General features: G+C 45.2%; 1 protein-coding gene across 3 annotated transcripts in view; it reads left to right on the top strand.

Annotated features, from left to right (window-relative positions):
* NSD3 (nuclear receptor binding SET domain protein 3) overlaps positions 1 to 21,731 on the top strand; it is a 39,407-nt gene that overhangs the window by 1,481 nt on the left and 16,195 nt on the right. The window contains exons 2-14 of one of the 3 annotated variants that reach the window (XM_066567260.1): positions 3,980 to 4,701; positions 7,382 to 7,450; positions 7,962 to 8,121; positions 8,901 to 9,055; positions 9,732 to 10,235; positions 11,112 to 11,238; positions 14,432 to 14,532; positions 16,919 to 16,964; positions 17,485 to 17,615; positions 18,131 to 18,259; positions 18,883 to 19,009; positions 19,993 to 20,190; positions 21,512 to 21,682. In XM_066567260.1, the coding sequence (XP_066423357.1) occupies positions 4,024 to 4,701; positions 7,382 to 7,450; positions 7,962 to 8,121; positions 8,901 to 9,055; positions 9,732 to 10,235; positions 11,112 to 11,238; positions 14,432 to 14,532; positions 16,919 to 16,964; positions 17,485 to 17,615; positions 18,131 to 18,259; positions 18,883 to 19,009; positions 19,993 to 20,190; positions 21,512 to 21,682 (2,596 nt within the window). In that variant the 5' untranslated portion in view covers positions 3,980 to 4,023. Of the gene's footprint in view, positions 1 to 3,825; positions 4,702 to 7,381; positions 7,451 to 7,961; positions 8,122 to 8,900; positions 9,056 to 9,731; positions 10,236 to 11,111; positions 11,239 to 14,431; positions 14,533 to 16,918; positions 16,965 to 17,484; positions 17,616 to 18,130; positions 18,260 to 18,882; positions 19,010 to 19,992; positions 20,191 to 21,511; positions 21,683 to 21,731 lie in introns of those variants that run through there. The other 2 variants (XM_066567261.1, XM_066567262.1) reach the window with 2 other exon arrangements.

Below are 21,731 nucleotides of genomic sequence, written 5' to 3' on the forward strand. Positions count from 1 at the left end.
TATTTCTCTTTGCAGTTCATTCAGTTCTGACCCACCAGGATGATGTTCCAGGTGACAGAGGTGTCCCTCTGGGTCGTGGTTAATGTGACCAGGAGCAGTGGGTGTGCTCAGCTCAGGGGAGGAGTGAGGTGCAGGGTGTGAGAGTGAGGTGTGTGTGAACTGCAGGCTTAGGGCTTTGAGAGGTCAGGAGTGATTGCATCACTTCAGACACCCGGCCTGTCCAGCCAGGCAGCTCTGTCTGTCTGTCTGTCAGACACCTGCAGCAGTGAGCAGCTCCTGAGAGCAGTTGCTGTGTTGCTTGGGTGCCTGAGCAGAGCAGCACCAGTGCAGCTCAGATACTTTGGGGTGAAACAGCACAGGAAATGGCAGTAAATATCTGTGGGGTAAGGAGGGGTCGGTAGGATGTGAGCAGAGGTTTGTATCTCTCTGCTTTAGGTCTGTGTGGACAGGAACTGGGTGGTATTTGGACATTAAGATGTCCTGGAACTTCTGCTTTTGAGGCTGGTGATAGAAAGCTCAGCTCAGGGTGATGAGGCAGTGACACCATTCTGAGCACACACGTCTGACTCACAGCAGTGCTTCCAGCTCCTGCCTCACAACACACACCTTCCATCCAAAACACACCTTACCTCTGACTGCACTAGCCCTGGGTGGGCATTGTCAACAGAAAAGGGTGGGAGAAAGTTTGGTGAAACCTCTGTTTCAAATGTGTGTATGCTGGACTCCATCAGTAGCTGTTGTGGTCACAGCCAGTGTCCCTGATTGGGAATAGAAAAGCTGTGATCACACAGGATTGGAGTTGTTTGATAATCTGAGGTCAGTTGATATTTAGTCCAATGCAGCATGGAAGCAAGGTTTGAGAACTTCAAGTCTTGTTTTCTGAAAGCAAAGTTGAAAAATACTCATACTAAAACTGGTTTTAGATAAGTGGAATTGTTGGTGAAAAGGTGAACCTGGAGGGATTCATAATCTCTGCAAAACCTTCCCCTCACTGAGCACTCACTCTTGGAGTGGAACTGGTTTTTTGAGTTGTGCTCAGGATGGGAACTGAAACTACCAGTGTTTACTTAAAGAAGATCTCTACTAGGCTGACCTGCCTTATTCTGTGCTGCTTATATTTTACCATTTACCTTTTCCTCTGTTCCTTTGAATTGTGACTCTCCCTTGGATGACAGGAAAATATTTACAGAAGGTGTGTCAAGTCTCAGTGTTTGTAAATGGCCCTGTGTCCCTGTCTGCCCTGGAAAGGACTTGAGCAGAATGGGGGACTCTCACCTTCAAAGAGGAAATGCTCTCATTAGGAAATACAGCTGTACTTTTGAAAGTGTTAATTACAAATTGTTTCATTGTTGATTTCAAGTTGTTTGCAGCCGCTGTGAAGTGTCCATTTCCTATAAACCTTGAAGTGATGAAACTATATCTGTTCATCTCCAGTGTTGTATCAGTGCAGGATCTGTTATGGGTCATGTTTGGAAGCCAAACTGTACAGTTCACAGGAGGCTGACACGGTGGGTTCATAGAGTCATCACTGGCATAGTGAGAAGAATTTATTCTGGAATACTTTTCTGCAAGATCAGCTGGAAATCCTGTTACCCCGTGGTCTGGGTGGTGTTGCTGTGTGGCAGGGACAGCTCTCTGTGGTGACAGTGGGGTGTTCTTCACATTAGTGCTTAGGAGGGACATCCACAAAGTGATCCTTGCTTGGGTTTGGCTGTTGAGATTGCTGTGTGCTCAGGGTTCCTCATTGTGTCCTGGTGTTGTAGGTCACTCTAGGGCCTGTCCTCTCTCACTGTAATCCTGCCCAGGTGCCACTTCACTGGGCAGCACATGGGGCAGGATTTCGGGCAAGGAGAGTGGGAAGGTCTGGGTGTGTTAACAGTGATGGCAATGAGGGGCAGAGAGCAGCCTCAGTGCTTTGGGGCTGCTGGGGCAGTTTGTGGAGCCCTGACCCTGGTTCTCAGCTTATACAGAGCTCCTGAGGAACCAGTTTGGGATGGGGTGTCCCAGCTGTGCAGCACAGGCTGAGAGACACAGGTGAGCTCCAGAATAAATGAAAAAAAAAACCAAATAACTGTTCTTTAACTGGTGGCTCCTAAATGCAGTGCTTTGGAGTTCATTAATCCACATTTCTGCCATGTAGCAAAACAAAGCACAAGGGCAGCCACCTCTGCAGAGCCTGTGGGAGCTGCCTTGGCAGCTGGGACTGTGCCCTCCCAGCTGTGGATGTTCCTCAAGTGCTGCCACAGCTTCCCAAGAGTTTTTTATAAGTATTCAGAAGATTGAACCTGGTTTTAGTAAGAAATAAAACTCAGCCTAGTGTGAGAATCTACTGTTTGCTCTTTGGTTTGGCAGATGGAAAGTAACAATTCAGTGGTAGGTTGTACAAATAGTCCCACTTCCTCTTCCCAGAACAGGGGTGGGTTGGGGTTTTTGACCTTGCTGTGCAATCCCAGTGCTGCTCCTCAGCTCTGCTGCCCCTGATGGTGCTGCCTGCGTTGGTTTGCTGGCTGATGTGCAGAGCTGTGGAGGAAGGGATGGTTTCATGGCCCTAAGGTTTAAAAGTTCCTGCAATGAGAAAATTCTGCTGCAGAGCCTTGTGCTGTTATTGCCATGAATTGCTTAATTACAGTGACAAACGTGCCCAAGTCAATCTCACAGGATGAGGACAAACATCAATTTAATCCAAGTGTGAAGATCATTGGAAAGCATCACCCCAAAACATCCAGCACAAATCTGTTAGAGTTTTTGTTCCTTTTGGAACTTCAGTTACTTTTTGCAGTCTTAGAGGAGGGAAGTTCTCAGTATTAGGAAATCTCTAAGGTATTGAGATGCACGGCTCTGGGAGGGTGAGAATTGCATGTGGGCAGGGTTTAGTGGAGGTTTTCTTTAGAAGTGTCTGTGGGATGCATTAATGTCATTTCTAACCCAGACCAAAAGGGCACAGTAACCGTCCTGTGTGCCCACACAGGCAGAACAAATACCACGGGGCTGTGTTTGCTTTGGAAGGGCTGAACTAACCTTGTGGGAAGCAAACTGGTTTTTCTTACCTGCAGGTCAGGTCAGTCACTTTGTGTTGCTTCTTGTTGAACATTGAGCTGCTTACATGAATGCCAAAGCCTTCTCTGAGCCTGCAGTTGAGTTTTGGAAGTCTGACTTTGATTGAGTCTGACTGTGGTGTTTTAATACGCACTGGAAGGTTGAAGGTGTGGAATCTCACTCAGTGAGTAACCTCTCGGTTTGGGGGTCTCTTGATGCTGAGGCTTTGAACCATGCAGTGATTAATATTAAAATAAAGTGTGAGGGGCAGGAGAATAACCCTCCTCAACAGCTGCTGGGAGCCAGTGCAAATATGCCCTGCTTTTCTGAGGAGGGAGAGGCTGGGGAGCTCCATCTGAGGCTGAGCACTGGTTTCCCAGTGGCCAAGGTGGAATAACCCACTTGTTTTCATTGTGCTGTTGTTCAGAGCATCCTGTGGCTTGCCCAAAGGCTGCTCATGTCTCAAATTTTGACAAGGAGGTGGGGAGGGAGGAGGAGAAGAGGTTTCTCTGTTTTGTCTTTCTGTGGTGTTCCTGCCTTGTGCAGTTTACAGCGACTGTGTCAGGACATCTGAGTATCTCTTATCTGCTGCAGGGTGAAATGCTGTCCAGGCTGGAATAACCCTTCCTAGGGCATGACTAGGAAGGCTGGGGAGTTTGGCACTGTTACTCTGACTTTGTAGTACTTGGGCTTTTAGTTCTTAAGCACTTGTAGGTGCTTCTGATGTTTTTTGAAATGTCTTGGAAAAGAAGAATTTGCCATATGAGAAACATGCCAGTAAAGGCTCAGTAACACCAGTCCTCTCTAAATCCACGTGAGGTTGTCTGCTGAATAGAGAGGGGGAAATTGTTCTTGAGATCCCTTTTTTCCTCAACTGTTTAATTTGCTTAATTACTGTTTTTTAATTTACACTGACTTCTTATTTCCCTTCCCCTGCCTCTAGGCCCTATGAGAAAAAGGGAAAGCTAAGGATGCTGGAGCAGAACAATGGATTTCTCTTTCTCTTTCATGCAAGGGATCATGGGAAACACAATTCAGCAACCACCTCAACTCATTGACTCGGCCAACATCCGCCAAGAGGAGGCCTTTGATGGCAGCAGTGACATTGCCGAGGATGGGGGCCGGACGCCGTACGAGGCCGCGCTGCAGCAAGGCTTCCAGTACCCCACGCCCTCCGAGGAGCTGCCCACCCTCACCAACGGCTACCCCGCGGCCATCAGCATGTACGAGCCCCAGGGCAAGTACCAGGGCTACCCTCAGTATCCCAATGGATCTGCCAATGGCTTTGGGACAGGCAGGACCTTCAGCCCCACGGAGTATTACCAGCTGGAGAACTCCAATGCCAGGCAGCACGAAGTGCTGGAGAAAGCTTCCCCTCCTCCCCAGCCTCCTCCTCCACCACCACCTCCACAAGTGGGGATTCCAAAGAAGACTGGCTCACCAGAGATCAAACTGAAAATAACCAAAACTATCCAGAACGGCAGGGAATTGTTTGAGTCCTCCCTGTGTGGGGACCTGTTGAATGAAGTCCAAGCGAGGGAGTACGCTAAGGCAAAACATGAAGGGAGGAAAGAGAAAAGGAAAAAAAGTAGCAAGCATGACTCTTCCCGGTCGGAAGAGCGCAAGTCACACAAAATTCCAAAATTAGAACCAGAGGAGCAAAATGTAAGTGGAATGGTAATTCAGCCATCTGTACACCTGGTATTGTTGATGGAGAGCGTGTCCAGCAGGCTTTGTCCTTGTTCTGGCTGTGTGCACGCTGAGTCACCAGGCTTTAGTTACTCATCAGAGCCTCAGGATGAGGTTGCCAGGAGCTGTGTCTGTAGGTAACACAATGTTGGTTTAAAGGCTCATGTGAAAAACATATCTTAGAAAATTGTTTTTAAATATTATTTAGTGTTATAACGTGTTTAGAGTTTGCTACGCTCTGGCCAGTGTTGAAGATGGAACTTCTGGACAAGAGCTCACACATTCCTGAAATTGCCTCTCAAAAGAGTGCTAGATTGTGGAGTGGAAAGTGAGGTTCCTTGGGGTATTCAGCAGTGAAACGTTAATTAATCTTGTACCATATTGTCCATATCCAGAGGATGTACATCAGGTGGTGTTAACTGAGATTCTGGGAAGCAAGAACCCAGATTACCGTGGTGCCCTCTCATTCTTTTTCTTTCGGTTTCATAAGCCACTCCAATACTTCTGTTTCCTTTTCTCATGCTTGTTCCTGCCACCTCTGTGGTGCTGGTTTCTGCCTCTCCCACTTTGAGGGAATGGGTGGCAGAGAGGCTGGTAAGTGCCAGGAATGGGGAAATTGCCATTTCTGGCAGGGACAGAAGTTGCCCAGCCTAGGCTGGAGTGTTACAGAACGTAGCTGAGTTTGTTGTCAGGCCTGTGAAAGCCCTTGGTGCTTGCATTTCTCTCAGGGAGAAGATCCTGTCCTGCAGGCACCAGCTGTGATCTGGTAGAGTGGGTTCTGTGCTGCAGGGAGGTGCTGGGGCCCCTGTGAGGCTGTGGGAGCTGCTGTGTCCTGCTGGCCCTCTCTGAGCAGTGTCTCTTGCACTGTACCTGCTTTCTGGCCAGACTCCATCACCCCCACATCAGGCTGTCAGTTTGTTTCCCCTCTTACCAGTGACTCCTGTTCTGCTCCTGGAGCTTCAGCTGTGCCTGTCCCTCTGGCTCTGTTACCTGCTTGCCATGAGAATGGAATCTTCTGTCTCTCACAGACTCAACTAAAACCTTGCATCTTGAATTCCAAGCTCCTAGTCATGTGCGTCATCCAGAGTTCACCAGAAATCTTGGTCTTGCTATTGTCTTCCTTGTTGCTTTCATTTCCCTTTCTAAACGTGGTGTTGCAATAAATGTTTCTTGTAACCCAGCCCTGTTTCAGACATGGCCTGCTCTGACAGGAGCAGGATTTTCTGCTGGTGGTTCTCAGTATGAGTTTGCCAGGGCAGTCTCAGGTCCATTGTCCCATCATTTTGCTTTCCACTGCACGATTTCATCTTCATGTACACTTTTGTCATCTTCAGTGTTAAAGGTGTGAGACTTGTGACTTGGGATCATCTTCAGAGGAACAAACAACTTTTGGTACAACTGTGGTTGTTTTATAGTTTTGCACTCAACGAGGCTGTGGCAAGTCAGATGGTCACCAGTTGTTCCTTATTCTGATGCTGTAATTTCAGAGAAAATCCTCTGACTCTGAGGGGATGCCCATACTGGAGAGGCTGATTTAAAATGGAAATGTGAAAACACTGGTCAACATAAAGTTCTGAATCCTTGTTTTGAGAATCAGCCTCTCTGCTCAGTAGTTGTGTTCTGTGAGGAGCCTGTGAACCCAGCTCAACTCTCCTGGCAGAGGGGAGGTTTCAGTAATTCCCTGTAGCTAAAGAAGGGCAGGAGTCAGTGCTGTGCTTCCTGCTGTGCAGGGAGGAAGAAATTCTGCCCAGCAAATAGCAAAGTGATTAGTCCTAAATGGTGCTTGTGTCCAGACAGCTCCAGGTGAGACACTGGGCTGTGCCCCCCCTGACCTGAGCTGCTCTGTCCCTTTCCTCGTGTCCCCAGTTCTCTGGAGCACACAGAGCCAGGACTGCTGTGGGGTCTGTGCTTGGAGTGGCCTGGCAATAACAGAGTCCTCAGCATTATTAGTTCCTCACTGCTTGTGTCTGACTACTCCTGCTGCTGCTCTTTGAGTCCTTTGGCTTCTGTGCTGCAGGAAAAGCAAGTGTGTGGCACTTGTCTCCTGAACCTCAGCCCCTGTCCCCCCTCACACCCACCCCACATCAGTGTCAGCTTCTGGTCGGGGCTGATTCTGCTCTGCGTTGTGGATTTTTGATCCTCCAAATATATTTGTCAACTCTATGCAATATAACATTTAATAAATTTACAGTGATCAGATTTTACAGTGATCATGTTGTATATTTAGCATAATTTATGTACTGCAGTTCTTGCGAGTAACTGGTGCACAGTGAGACTCACCACATCGCTGTGGATATCCTCACATGGGGTTCTCTGGTTTTTGGAAATTGTGTGTTATTTTAGGTGGAAAGTTACTTGGATTTGCTGTTTCTGAATGTATGTTCTTCTGTCATCTGTTACAGGAGAGCACAGTTATATTTAGGTGTGATAGTAATGTAAATAGTGTAGGGGAAAGCAGGTATTTCTTTATTGTGATGTTACTGTGTTAATTTGGTACAAGGAATAGTCATATTCACATTTTCTGGGTTCATGGTTGCCTTTCTCTCTGTGAATTACTTTTTTCTGCCTGGTTTCACTCTTATCTTCTGTTGTTTTACTGTCCCCTTACAGTAAGTCTTGTTTTCCTTTTTTCTCTTTATTGTTACCCATTTCTTAGAGACCAAATGAGAGGCTTAGCACACTCTCTGAGAGACCAAGAGAAGATGCAGTGCTGGAGGAAGCCCCGGTTAGTACATGCACCAATTAACACTTTTGGAACTCAGAGAATGTCACTCTTTTTGGACTGTTTCTTCCATTGAGTCTTTAATTTATCTGCTAAATCAGTTGTCATTTCTTTTAAACTCTTATTACTCTCATTACTGCATCAACTCATCTCTTATTGTACTGGATTTAGTGCTTTATTTTATTCCTAAATATTTATTTTATTTTATTCCTATTTTATTATTTTATTTTATTCCTAAAAGCAGTATTTCTAATCAACCTAGGAAGCAGAATCCTTTTTGAGGGGGTGGCAGTTGCTCTTTTGTGTCTCTGTTTGTCAGCAGTGTTGTTACGTAAATCCCAGCTCTGTGCAGCTCCTTTCTTTCACATTTCTAAGAAATGTTTTTCTCATCTTAGATTATCAAACCTCAGGGATAGCTGAGAGAACAACAACAACAAGTCCCTGTGGATGGTGTGTGCATCTCCAAGTGCTCTAAATCCTCTCCTGTGGCTTTAATCTGGTGTTTCCTTTGCAGGTCCAGCAGCTCGTGCCATCCCTTCCCACGCAGGTCACCCACGACGTCAAGTTCCAGGTTGGGGATCTGGTTTGGTCCAAGGTGGGGACGTACCCATGGTGGCCTTGCATGGTGTCCTGTGATCCACAGCTTGACGTGCATACCAAAATTAATACAAGAGGTAAGGGAGGAAGCTCTTTGCCAGAGTGGCAGGTTATGACACTCTGTAGCTGTTCTGTTATTAAAAATACCCTCATTCTAAACTGCCTTTGTGGGGTGGATTCTGCTCTGTGTGTGCTGAACAGGACAGAACTGGTACCTGGTATGTGACCTCTGCAGGTGGCACTGTGGGAACGGGCTAGTGCCCAGGTCTTTCTGCTTTTCTCAAGTCACTGTGAGAGTTCAGTGTGGGCAGGGTGTCCTGAGCATCTGTTGTTGTGTTGTGAGGGTCCCCAGGGCGAGATTTGAGTCCAAGTTCTCAGAAGGCTGATTTATTAAATTATGATATTGTATTATATTAAAAGAAAATGATACACTAAAACTATATGTACTAAAGAAAGAGAAAGGAGACATCAGAAGGCTAGAACAAAAATGATAATAAAAACTTGTGACAGACTCTGAGAGTCCAACACAGCTGGCTGTGATTGGTTATTAAATTAAAACAATTTGCATGGAACCAATCAAAGATACACCTGTTGGTAAGCAACTTCCAAACTACATTCCAAGCAATCAGATAATTATTGTTTACATTTCTTTTCTGAGGCTTCTCAGGAGAAAATCCTTAGCAAAGGGATTTTTCAGAAAACATCACGATAACAAGCATCCATCCCAAACTGTTCTGGATCTGGGCCACTTGGGCCAAGTATCTCCACTTGCAGGAAGGAAGCACTGGGGAGGAGGAAGGTGTGAGCTGAACAGAGCAGTGTTGGTACAACTGCTGAGTGGTGTTTGCCCTTTCAGGTGCCCGGGAATACCACGTTCAGTTCTTCAGCAACCAGCCAGAGCGGGCCTGGGTGCACGAGAAGCGCGTCCGGGAGTACCAAGGGCACAAACAGTACGAGCAGTTACTGGCTGAGGCAGCCAAGCAAGCCAGCAACCACTCTGAGAAACAGAAGGTACAGTACAGGGGGCACTGGGGGGGTCATCTCTGTAAGGGAGATGCTCCAGGGCAGGTCTGGAACTCTGCAGGGCTTTGCCCTGAGAAGGATTGGCTGCATCTCACCAGCAGGGAATTCTGTGTCTACATTTATTGAAGTAAAGGATGACTCTGACGATGGGGAGAGAATGATGTATCTGAGTCTAACTCATTAGAAGGTTAATTAATTACTTTATTATACTATACTATCTACATTTCATCTAAACTGAATCTGCCAAGCACTTACTTTGCACAGAACTGCACTCCTCTCTTGATTGCTTCGTGTCTGTCAGCAGACAGTCCAGACACACACACTCTCTCAGCCCTAATAGGCCAAGGAAATAAAACATCTTCACTTTGGATAAACAGTCTCTATATTGCATTCTACTTTGGCACAACTATCACACAGGCAGAGCAAGTGATAAGAGTTGTGCTTTCTCTTTCTCTGAGGTTCAGGGAATGTGAATCTCAGAAATATTCTTGGGAAAAATTGTGCCTTGCTTTTCTCTATGAAGAGAACATACATTCAGTGTCAAAAATACCCTGTAAATGGAGGGCAGACTGCTGCCTGAGAGATGCAGAGATCCTCAGGGTTGTGTTTAAGTGCTGTAGTGGCAAAATCTTCAGGGTAACCACTGCTTGTCTTGTCCCCTAAGATTCGCAAGCCGCGGCCGCAGAGGGAGCGAGCACAGTGGGACATTGGCATTGCCCACGCCGAGAAAGCGCTGAAAATGACCCGGGAAGAGAGGATAGAACAGTACACCTTCATTTACGTAGACCAAGAGCCAGAGGAGGCTTTGGCCAAAGCCAAAAAGACTGCTGCTTCCAAATCAGAGGCCAAGAAGAACCGGCGGCCGAAGGCGGCGCCAAGCTCGCAGCCGGAGCACGGCAGCGCGGCCCCAGGCTCCTCACCCTGCCACGGTGAGCGCCGGCAGGGCCAGCGCAGGCACTCCAGCCCAGAGGAGGAGGAGGCTCCACCTGTGAAAATCGCCTGGAAAACAGCTGCAGCTAGGAAATCCCTGCCAGCTTCCATCACCATGCACAACCTGGATCTGCAAAAGTGTAACATGTCTCCGGTTGTTAAAATTGAACAGGTTTTTGCCCTTCAGAATGCTGCTGGGGATGGAAAGCTCATCGATCAATTTGTTTATTCCACCAAGGTACGTGCTTGGTGCAGTGACCCCCTCTTCTGCTCCTGAGTTATCCTGAGTCTGCCTTACTGGGGAGCTTGAGCTGTGTCCACCAAGCTTTCACCACTCGCGTTCCTTTCATTGAGAGATTAAGAGACAGATGTGACAATAGAATCTTTCAGGGCACTGAACCCCATGTTCAGTGCAGCTCTGGCAGTAACTGTTTTGCTGGTGGCAGAGCAGCTCCCTACAGATGGCTGTATTTTTGTTTATAACACATTAAATATATTAGATATTAATATATTAATATAATTAATATATCATTACATTCTTATATATTATTATATTATATAAGTATATAATTAATATTAAATATTAATATATTTAATATCTATTAAATATATTCAGCTTCCTAGTTGAAATAGTCCAAAAATTCTTGATAAAATCAGTGCTTTTGTGGGAAACAGATGACAAAACTGTTAATAATGTACTAAAAAGTAATAACTACATTTTGTGTAACAGACTTTTAAATTGAGTTCTGCCTCTGAGCTTCCTTCAGGTGCACAGCAGCTTCCCACAGTCAGTGTAAGGAAAAGGCTTAGGACTATTTCTCTGCCTCCTTCTTCTGCCTCTCTACCTGGAGAGTGTTTATTTCATCCTAAGCCCTATAGAGAAGGTAATGTTTAGAAAAGTCACTGGAATTATTTTTTCCTTGTGTGTGAGGGGAGATTGAGAGGGGTGGAAAGTTGTGCAGGGAAGCAGCTCCATAGTAGATTAATCCTGTCTATGTGTTGGGTTGGAGAGCATTGATTGTTTCTGTTCTGAGATTCAGGGGCAGGCCTGTTACCTGGTAGCAGCACAGCTTTGTAACAGGGGAAGACAATCTTTTCCTTTTTTCTTTTCAAGGGAGTTGGTAACAAAACAGAAATAAGCGTCAAAGGACAAGAGAAACTGAATTCTTCATCAGCTCAGAGAAGTGAGAAAGCAGTGGTGCAAAACGCGTCCTCTCCTGAGACAACTTCTGGGGCAGCAGGTAGGGAAACTGCAGTCCTGCTCTGAACCTGAGCCTGCAGCATGAGAATTCAAATACCAAACCCAGCATTTTCTCATTACTTAAGAGTGATTAACATCTTTCTGTTCACATTGGAATTGTAATGAGCATGGCTAATGTCACACATGGTGAGCCAACATACACAGCGTGGCTGTGGGGTGGGATTGGTGGTTTGGCCTCTGAACTTTGTGTCTGCAACTTACAGCCTGAGACAACATGCTCAAGGGATGATGTCCTGTGCAGAGCAATGGAAAGCTGGTTTAGAAGACAGCCCAGTGGATGTGTGTTAGCAGGGTATTGCCGTGGCTTTTGGTCCCAAATGGAAAATATGAGAGCTGTCATATGAAAACAAAAAGAGTCAGGAAGTGGCACATTTCAGTAGGGAATGTCTGATTTGAGGTAGAGACTCCCTAGGCTTTGTTGTTCAGTTTTTGCATGACCTGTTAAAAAACAGGGATTTTTAAAAGCTGCTTCAGCTAACTCCATCCAAATGAGAATGCTTGCCTTCTGAAGCCATCTCAGGGGGTACATCATAAAGCAGTGAGTTTTGATCTATCAGGTCTGAGGGAGAAGAACTACTGAAGCAAATAATGGAACTTGGGCCTGAAATGGGAATACCTTGAATGAGCTGTTGGAATCTCATCATGTTGCCAGGTGTCACTTCTGCTTTAACTATCCATCGATTGGATTATTTCTCCCTTTCCAAACATGAAATAGATGAGAACCAGAGTCAGAAATCTCAGTGGTCAGCATCCATGAGTCCTCTGCAAACACGTTTCAGGTTCTGTCTGTGTGATGGTTTTAGGCAGGATTATTTGCTGGTTTATGGAGAGTTTGGGACTGCAGCACTCGGATTTCCTGCTGTGAGGGGCGATTCCCCTGCTGTTGACAGTGGTGGTTCTTTCCAGCTGTGCTTGCTGTTGCTCCTTGAATTGCCTTGCAGCAGGAGAGGCCATCTCCATTCTGCTTCTCTCACCTGGAATCTAAAGGCTTCAGCTTCCCTTTGGCTCCTCAGATGTAGGGGGTGAGAATTCTGAGCCTCTCTTTTTTCATTTTCTTAGGCTTTTTGGATACGTAACACTCCACCTGCTAACACCCTGTAAGTGCCTGAGCTTACCTGCAGTGCACACTTCAGTCACTCTCAAAGCCATTTCCAAAGTCCAGTTATTGGTCCCCTCTTGTGGAACATAACTGCCAAGTCCTTTTTTCAAATGTAAGGTCAGTGGAACTTCAGAATCCCTTTACGGTAAAGTATTTGCCAGACTGACTCTGGGAGTCCTTATTGCTAACCTGCAGTTAGAGACACAGAATTTAATAATGCTGGAAAGGTAATTCCCTTACTTGAAACTGCAAGAGCAGCCCTGAGAATCCCTGGTGCCTCTGGCCTGCAGAGACTGAACTGGGATTTATCTCCAGCAAGGTGGAGGGCTGGTCCAACATCTGTCCTGAAACTTTGGATGAAAATATACCTGAAGATGGGATGGGAGCATTGTGAAGGTGATGACTGGATCCTTGGAGAGCAGGAAGAGGAGAAAGTGCCCATTGCAGTGGTCAATGTTGCTGTCAGCCAACATTAGACACTCTGGTTCTGGAATTCTCTGATCCAGGGCTTGATCTTACCTCCTTGGCTTCAGGGAGAAAATCCATTCTTGTTTAAAGTAACTGTTGGTCACATCTGCTCAAATTTACCTGAAGCTGCTTCAGGGGACTTTGGTCAGCAAAGTGACAAAAGATATTCCCCAGCTCTGATGTGGAGACCCACTGCTGCTGTGCAAGTTCCTCAAGGGATGGGGCCTAACCAGAAGTTACACGTGGACAGACATGATGGATGTTGACCTCAGTCATTAATTTCTAAATTATTAATAACTAATTGCTATTATTCATTAATTAATATGCTGTAAAAGTTTTTTCCCTCTAAGAAAAACCAATTTTCCCCTCAGAAATCCAATTATTGTAGCATAACTTTTCCAGCTGTGTAGTTTAGTTACTGAGACATTCCCAAGCCATGCAGCCATGGGAAAAATACTCATCCAATATATCAAGAGGAGTTTTCATGTTTTTTTTCTCTGCAGTTCTTTTGCAAGGCTGTCTTTCAGTCTGGTTCAAGCCTGTGTGTTTCTCTAGATACTTGATCTTCTGACAAGACCAGGCAGGTTTACAGCTCCTAGCAGTGCATCCAGCTGACACAGTCAGCTCCCAAGAGTTTGCAGTTTTGCTTGGAAGAAAACAAACTATTTCCCAGTTGTGTCTTGTATAGGTGAAACCTCCCAGGCTGAAAACCCAGCAAAATACTTCCCAGCAGCTCATTGTAAATGCTCAGGTGCCAGTTTTGTCAGCTCAGGTGTTGTGCTTGTTCCAACAGCTGCCCACAGTGTTGAGTGTCGTGTCCATGGTTCTCCATGTGCCTGTTTGGGAGGTGCTGGAGCACAGAAAGGTCTTTTTGATTTTGCCAGCCTTAGTTGCCAAAACCCCAGTAGCTCCCTCTTCATCTGTTAAAATGTCACAGTAACCTTCATTAATCTGAGTTTGTTTTCTATGCCAGTGCTTTTAAAAACTTGTTTTTCACATTCATTAATGACGGTAACACATCATGGTTGATGCCTCTGTTTGTGCTGAGTTTTTCTTCACCTCAGAACTTTCAGGTGAGCATTGAGGTCTGGTGTGGCTGCAGGTGGTACAGGGTGGGACTGGCTGTAGTTATGTGACAGAGGCCATCACCCCCAGAGGGGGACACAGATCTGGCATTTTGGAGGAAATCCTGAAGCTGTGCTTTGCGTCTGAAATTTCTAGGTTGTTTTTGTTCAAGGAGTTGGTTGTGGCTACCTTCCCAAAACACCAAAGATGGACTGTTTGGTTCAGAATTACCCAGGTGAAGACCATGCCAGAGAGGTGTGTTATGGATTATGGAAATCTGTTTGCCCTAATCTGAATTCCAGCCTTTTGTTCCAGTCTGTTACTTGTGTCTGTTTTCTGAAGCTGATCTCTGGAATCAGAATGTGTGTCTGCAGCCACAGCACCAGCTGGTCAATAGCTTGGAACTGAATTTAAAAATAAAACATTCAAAAGAGGACAAAGTCTTGGTTTCGTTCCTTTACCTCTTGGTTTGGTGTTGCACATCTTGCTGTACCTCAGAAATACGAGGAATCATATAATGGAAACCTTTTTCCTTCTTCAGGTTCTGTAGAAAAGAAGCAACAGAGAAGATCGATTCGAACCCGCTCCGAGTCTGAGAAATCCACTGAAGTTGTGCCAAAGAAGAAGATCAAAAAGGAGCAGGTTGGCTTCCTCCATGTAGAGAGTTAAAATATATTGTATTCATAAATGTTGTGGCTTATATTGGTGCCTTTTTATTTTTCTCCATTTTTCCCCATCGGGTTTCGGTTTGGACTATCCTCCATGAAATCCCCCTGTCAATGCCATTGCTGTGACTCTGCTACTGGCATCTTCTCAGTATCAGTCAGGCTATGGAAGTGGGCACGCAGTGATGGATGACTCCTAATGAACCTGCCATGTTTCCTTTGAGATTTCTGTTCTGAGCAAAATGGGTTTGTTTCAGTGATTTCTCTTGGATGGAATTGCCACCAGGTTCCTTCCTTTGGCTCTTGATTTAGCTGCTGGTTTGTGTTGAGGCTTTGTTTTTCAAATGAAGTTAGAGTGATTAATTTGACCACTTCTGAAAATGGACTTCAAGAATGATTTCACTTAAAGATGAATAGTCAGACTTTCATGTTGGCAGACATCAGCAAAACAGTTCTGGGATCTACCATTTTTTCCTGAAATAGTTCTAACGTGTACAGGGCATTCCTTTAATCTGGATGTCAGACAGACAAATGTTGTTGCTTTAAGAAAATTTTAATGATAAAACATTTCTGCGTGGAAATGAGTAGGAGAGTGCAGTGGATGGACAGAAATACTAAAACCTGCATACACTTTAAACAAGTTTGTCAAAGTTGTTGGTTCTTCTCCTTGCATGGTTGATTTTTTTCCCGCTTCAAGGGCCTCTGTCTGAAAGCTGAGAATTTTATATAAATGTTTCATAGTTTAGCTTTTCCCAGTGAGAATTTTTAAAGAGAGACAGTCAGGATGAAGATTTATATGGGAAGGGGAAAAAATATTTTTATCTCTTTAATTTATTCTTTGCCCTTTGCGCTTTGTTTTGCACTTCCTTCACTTCAGAGACTGAAAGTGAACTCGGTTGCTTTTTGGGGGTTTTTTTTCCTTATTTTTCCTTTGATGCTGCAGCATTTCTGCACTGCTGTGCAGCAGAGGAGTGCTCCAGCTCGAGGCAGTTTCTTGCTGAAACTTTAAAGCAATTCAAGTGTTGGGTGTGTGACACCTGATGTGGACTGTGGAGCCTCTTGGCACGAGCTGTTGCAGCCTCCCCCTTTCAAAAGAGTTGTTTTATTATGTTTGTAAAGGTTTCTTAATTTAACAAAGGTATAAGAACCAACAAGATGAACTTCATGGATGCCAGGTAGCTTCATGTGCTTCTCTTACCTGGCTGACTCAGTCTGTGGACATTAATTAAAAGTGCTTTTCTCAGGAGAAGTATCTGACTAAAGTGAAACCCAGGGGCACTGTAATGCGCAAAACCTTGAATGTATTAAGTTAAATTTTAAAAAAGAAAACTTACTAACTTCTTACAATTATGCAACAATATTTGTTACCCAAAGTCAAGTTTTCTTGATTCCCCAGTTAGTCTGCAACAACTTGGTATAAAATTATAACTGGAACGAGTACAATTAATGGGAAAAACAAAATGTTGATGCTACTGTTACAGTGACTAGTGGAGAAATAAAAGTGATTGTTTAGATTTTATATTTGTATTACAAAATGTATCCTATACAAATCCTTCTACTGTATGTTTTTACCTATTGTACAACAAAATAAAATATTTTTTAAAAAAATTATAGAATAATCCTTAAATATTTACTAAATGTGTTTCTCCATGCATATGTAACCACATTGCAAAGAAATAACTTGTAATTCTTAACCTTGAAAACAGGATTTTAGGCAACAGCTTTCTTCTATAAATATTACCCAGTCACCAAATTCCCACATCTTCCATCTGTGTTGGCAGAACAGTTCCTAAACTTCTCCCTAGGGTCAAGGACTGGAAGTGCTTTTGCAAGACTGTAAACTTGTGCATTTGTCTGCTGAAGTGCCTGTGCCCTGGAGTTCCAGCTGTGTAGAGCCCTGCACCACGGCACCTGGGCGGGCCCGTGCAGAGCTCTAGACGGGGAGCAAGGGCTGCAGGAGCTGCAGGGAGCAGCGAGTGACCCACCCTGTGCCTCACTAGCCCAGTGCCAGCCCTGCCAGGGGCACCCAGTGTGCTCACACAGCTGTGGGCTTTGCACAGCACCAGGGGTGGCTGCCCAAGGGTGCTCCTGCCTGCTGGACACGGATACAGCGCTCCTGTCACCTTCCTGCCCCAGGGCAGAGAGGAAGGACCTGCCTGGTGGCCCTGGCTAGTGGCCCCTGGCTGCCAGGGCTGCGGGCACCAGCCTAGGCAGGAGTGGATCCAGCAGGACGTGGAGACTCGGGCTGAGGAGGGGATGGCAGCTCCCACCTGAATTGTAACCCCTTGAACTGACCTGTTTGCTTTTTGGTACTAGGGAGAAACTTTCCTCTGGTGTTAACTGTGGATTTTCCTTTCAAACAGGTTGAAGCTGTCCCACTGGCAGCAGTGAAGACGGGGTTGCAGAAAGGTGAGTGACAGGTGAAAATTACCTGGACTGACCTTGGTGGCCTGTGGCCCTTGGGCAGCAGCTTTGCTCCCTGTGAGCCACGATGTTGGTGCTCTGTAGGGCTGAGCTCAGCTTCCCTGGGGACAAGCTGTGTTTGGGGTTCTGGGCCTCGTGCATTGCTGGGGGAAGGATGGTGTTTGTTCATATGCTGTAAGCCCCCAAGTCCTTCTGGGCATTTCTTAAAAGTTTCTGCTTAGCCAAAGTTAAAGATGGATGATGAAGAGGAAAATCTAAGGATTTATCTTCCCTTAGAGACAATTTATTGCCTTCCTCCACTGTGTCACCATGTTAAAAAGTTTGTCAAAACTCTGCCTAAGCTGGTTTTCAGTTAATTTTCAGGGAGAATTCAACTAGTAACAAAATTGCAGACTGAAAATTAAGACTGATAATGGAATCCAAGCCCTCGTCTTTCTTTCATTTATTAAGTTTAGGCAGAAAGTCGAGACCATGTATTAAACTAATTTTAGTGTGTTGTGTTAAGGTGCCAGTGAGATTTCAGACTCCTGTAAACCCTTAAAGAAGAGAAGTCGTGCCTCCACAGACATGGAACTGACCAGCTCAGCCTACAGGGACACGTCTGACTCTGACTCCAGAGGACTCAATGATTTGCAGGTAAAGGTGTGTTGGTTCTCACAGGAACCTGTACAAGCTGTCAGTGTACAAGAGGCTTTTCAGTTGATTATTGCTAAATAGGTGAACGCTATTTTCTACAAATTTTGAGTCTTTTATTATCTAAAAACACAAAACCTAGTCTGTTCTAATCCTCTCCACTGGTTTGTTGTGAAAATACAATGTTTACTTACAAATTTTCCTGTTACTTTGTCTAGCAAAGCATTGGTTTAGATCATGGTTTGTTCTGTGGAAGGTTTGAAATTCTTGGGGAGTTGGGAGATGCTGCTGTATCTGGTGTAACTCCAAAGAGTGTCTGGAAAAGTAAGAGAGCTCTTTATGGTGTTTGGCTTGTACAGGTGAAATATATCAAGAAGGCAGCACTTGTGTCATCCCAGTGAAGTCTCTTGACCTACCAAATGTTCTTTTGATCAACAGTGACAGAAATCTTTTTTTCCCAGGGTGGTTGTGGTTTGGCATTGTCTGGTTTGAGAGCCGTGGGTTTTTCCTCTTTGTAGGGCAGTTTTGGGAAGCGTTCAGACAGCCCCTCAGCCACTGCTGATGCTGATGCCTCAGATGTGCAGTCAGTGGACTCCAGCTTATCCAGGAGAGGAACTGGAACAAGTAAAAAAGACACTGTTTGTCAGGTAACTGGTGATACTGGGAAGTGATGGATACTAAATATGTATCCCCTATTTCTGTTAGTTGTCTTAATTTGACCTCTCAGATAAAATATCCAGGTTTTTAGGTGTTTTTATGCTCTGGAAATGATTCATATTAAATGATTCCTAAGCCCTCCTGCAGGCCAGAAAGCTCAGCAGCTGGAAGGCAATGTCTAATCCATATCTGCCAGCATCAGTAGAAAAAGCAGATGCCATTTTCTGCTCCATTTGAAGATTCCAGATGGTTGGTCGGGATAGGACAGAGTGAGAATTGTTCAGTATTTAAAAAAAAATAAATCCTGGGATGTTCTGTCCAGTTCCCTGGTCAGTAGTAAAGGACCTGAAGAGCAAGAGCAGCTTGTTCCCTGGCATGGAGGAGGGCAGGTGGGTGCTGTGGTGCCTCTCCTGTCTCTGTCTTTGCTTGCGCTGTTACCCCAGAGCAAAGTGCAGCGAGTGCTGCGATTGTCCTCGCCCTGAGGCTTGCCAGGTTCACTTCTCCTGCCTTACCCTAATTCTGAAGCAATTCCAGACAGTTCTGTAGTTAGCTCCTGGCAGTCCCTGGTGTGTCAGGGTGCCCTGTTGCCTGCTGAGCTCTCTGCCTGTTGCAGATCTGTGAGAGCTCCGGCGAGTCGCTGCTGGCCTGCGAGGGCGAGTGCTGCAGCATGTTCCACCTGGAGTGTCTGGGCCTGAAGGCCATGCCTGAGGAAAAGTTCATCTGCAGCGAGTGTAAGAATGGTGAGTGTGTGTTCCTGTGCCTGGAAAATGGCAGGGATTTCCCCCTTTGCTCAGGAGCCACATTCTGGTCAGAGCAAACCAAGGTGGTGCTTTCTGAGGGTTTCTGAGTTAAGTTTGGGTTATTCTGCTGCTTTTTTAACCTCTGAGACCAGATTCTCATTTTCCATTTAGCAAGTGCCTTGTAAGAAAAAAAAATGAATGCGCTGCTTAGAGTTTTACTTGGAATAAGAGGTTTTTATGTGAGCAGCTACTCCAGTGTTACTGTGGGTCACAGTAATCACCCAGCCTGTTGGATGGAAAGGATCCTGTATTGCTCACAGTCTGTTGGCTTCAGAATTTGTTTGGACAATATCTGTATGTCAAAGTGTGGGGATTTCAGTTGTGGGTTTCTCTGGGTCTGGATTGAAGCACTTGAGACAGTAGTTCATGTTCAGACTCAAATGTTTATTATTTCTTATCAGTAAAGCAGTCTCACTACTGTGAGTTCTGCAGCTTTTCATTAGAAGGCACAAAACAGCCAACAATCTCTTGTTACAAGGTCTTTTAAGACTAAACTATCCAATTAAGAACTGACACCTGGATTATTTTCCTTTTTAACCCAATAACTGATCCCACAGAGCCCACAATGCAGACTTTTCTGCCCAATTACAAAATACCACCCAAACCCATGGAGAAGAAGGAAGAAGAAGAAACCCAGGGTGACACCCTGTGCCCTCCATCTTGCTTCCATCCACAACACACTAAAAATCCCAAAACCTAAATTTCTCCTCAAGTGATACACTTCTCTATAATTTATTTCACACTTTTGTGGATTCTGATCAATCTTGAAAATCCAGAAAACTTTCTCCATGAACGAGGGTCAAAGTCAGAGCTCCCCTGGCGTTCAGGGCACCCCAAAGCAGACAGAGAAATTCCCGGTGCCCTGGGTTTCCACATCAGAGTTGGCTTTTACAGCTGGCATTCCTTATTCCTTCTTTTCCAAGGAGAGCACACGTGCTTTTCCTGCAAGCTGCCTGGCAAGGACGTGAAGCGCTGCTCTGTCAGCACCTGCGGGAAGTTCTACCACGAGTCCTGCGTGCGCAAGTTTGCCACGGCCCTGTTCGAGTCGCGCGGCTTCCGCTGCCCACAGCACTGCTGCACCGCCTGCTCCATGGACAAGGACATGCACAAAGCCAGCAAAGGTGAGGCCAGCCACAGGAATGTGCCCCCTGTTGACGAAACTATCCTTTGTCCCCTTGGAGGAGTGACAAAACTATCCTTTGTCCCCTTAAAAAGGGAATAAGCCCAGAAGTTTCGCTCCTCAGTTAGGTGGAAAGACATCTCATAGGACCTGGAGGAGTTCACCTCAAATTTAAGGATAGCTAATTGCACAGAAGCCAAAAAGTCTCCTATAGGAGTGTGTTTCTTGTTGACAGAGTGACAAAACTATTCTTTGTCCCCTTAAAAAGGGAATAAGCCCTCTCCTCAATTAGGTGAAAAGACATCTTATAGGACCTGGGGGACTTCATCTCAAATTTAAGGATAGCTAATTGCACAGAAGCCAAAAAGTCTTGTATAGGAATGTGCCACCTGTTGACAGAGTGACAAAACTATCTTTTGTCCCCTTAAAAAGAGGATAAGCCCAGAAGTTTCTCTCCTCAGTTAGGTGAAGACATCTCATAGAGACCTGGGGGACTTCACCTCAAACTTAAGGATACCCAATGGCACAGGATCCAAAAAGTCCTGCCTGAGCAACTTACTAGAAAAAGAAGGGAACAAAGAAACTAATTGCTTTTGTGAGGTGTTTTACCAGAGGCAAGGACCTCTTGCACCTGTGTGGTGTTTGTGAGGGTCCCCAGGACGAGGTGAGAGATGAAAATCTGACTCCATGTTCTCAGAAGGCTGATATGATATGATTGATATGATCATAATATTGAAGAATACTATACTAAAACTAAAGAAAGAAAGGATACAGACAGAAGGCTTAACAAGAATGATAATGAAAAACTGGTGACTGACTCCTCAGAATCAGACACAGCTGATGGTGATTGGTCATAAAGTAAAAAGCACATGAGAAAGTTTGGTACAAGAATGTAAACATCAGAAGGCTTAGAAGAACAGGCCGAGATGTTTAATGGAAGCCAGGGGTTCACAGGACTAGGCCAAAGAATGTTGATTTTTGTAGACAATTTGTAGTGACCTTGTCAACAATTGTTTTGCAAGGAAGAAGATCCTTTTAGAAATGAACTAAAATGTTTAAAGCAAACAAATAGCCTCTAGAATGATGGAAGTTTTTCTTAACAATTTTAAAGCAAAAGTTAAGGGGTAATATTTCAAAAATTTCTTTAGAAAAAAGATGTAGCTGTTTCCTTTTTTTACGCAGTACTGCCATTGGAACAGACCCAGCCTTGCCTTTGCCTGTGGGAAGTTGTGGCCTGTCCTGCCCTGAGCATTGGTTGTTCCCAGGGGTGTTTTCCAGCTGGGTGGTGCTAGCCCTGGGTGTCTCTGCTGTTTTGTGAGCAGGTCGCATGGCGAGATGTCTGCGCTGCCCCGTGGCCTATCACTCTGGAGACGGCTGCATCGCTGCAGGAAGCTTGTTTGTGTCATCCCACATCCTCATCTGTAGTAACCATTCCAAAAGGACTCACTCCTCATCAGCTGTAAATGTAGGCTTTTGTTTCGTTTGTGCAAGAGGTGAGACACGTGGTTTTTTTTCCCTGTTTATAGTTCTGTTGTCATTTGT

The sequence above is a fragment of the Molothrus aeneus genome, chromosome 29, assembly GCF_037042795.1.
Source record: "Molothrus aeneus isolate 106 chromosome 29, BPBGC_Maene_1.0, whole genome shotgun sequence".
Classification (NCBI taxonomy): domain Eukaryota; kingdom Metazoa; phylum Chordata; class Aves; order Passeriformes; family Icteridae; genus Molothrus; species Molothrus aeneus.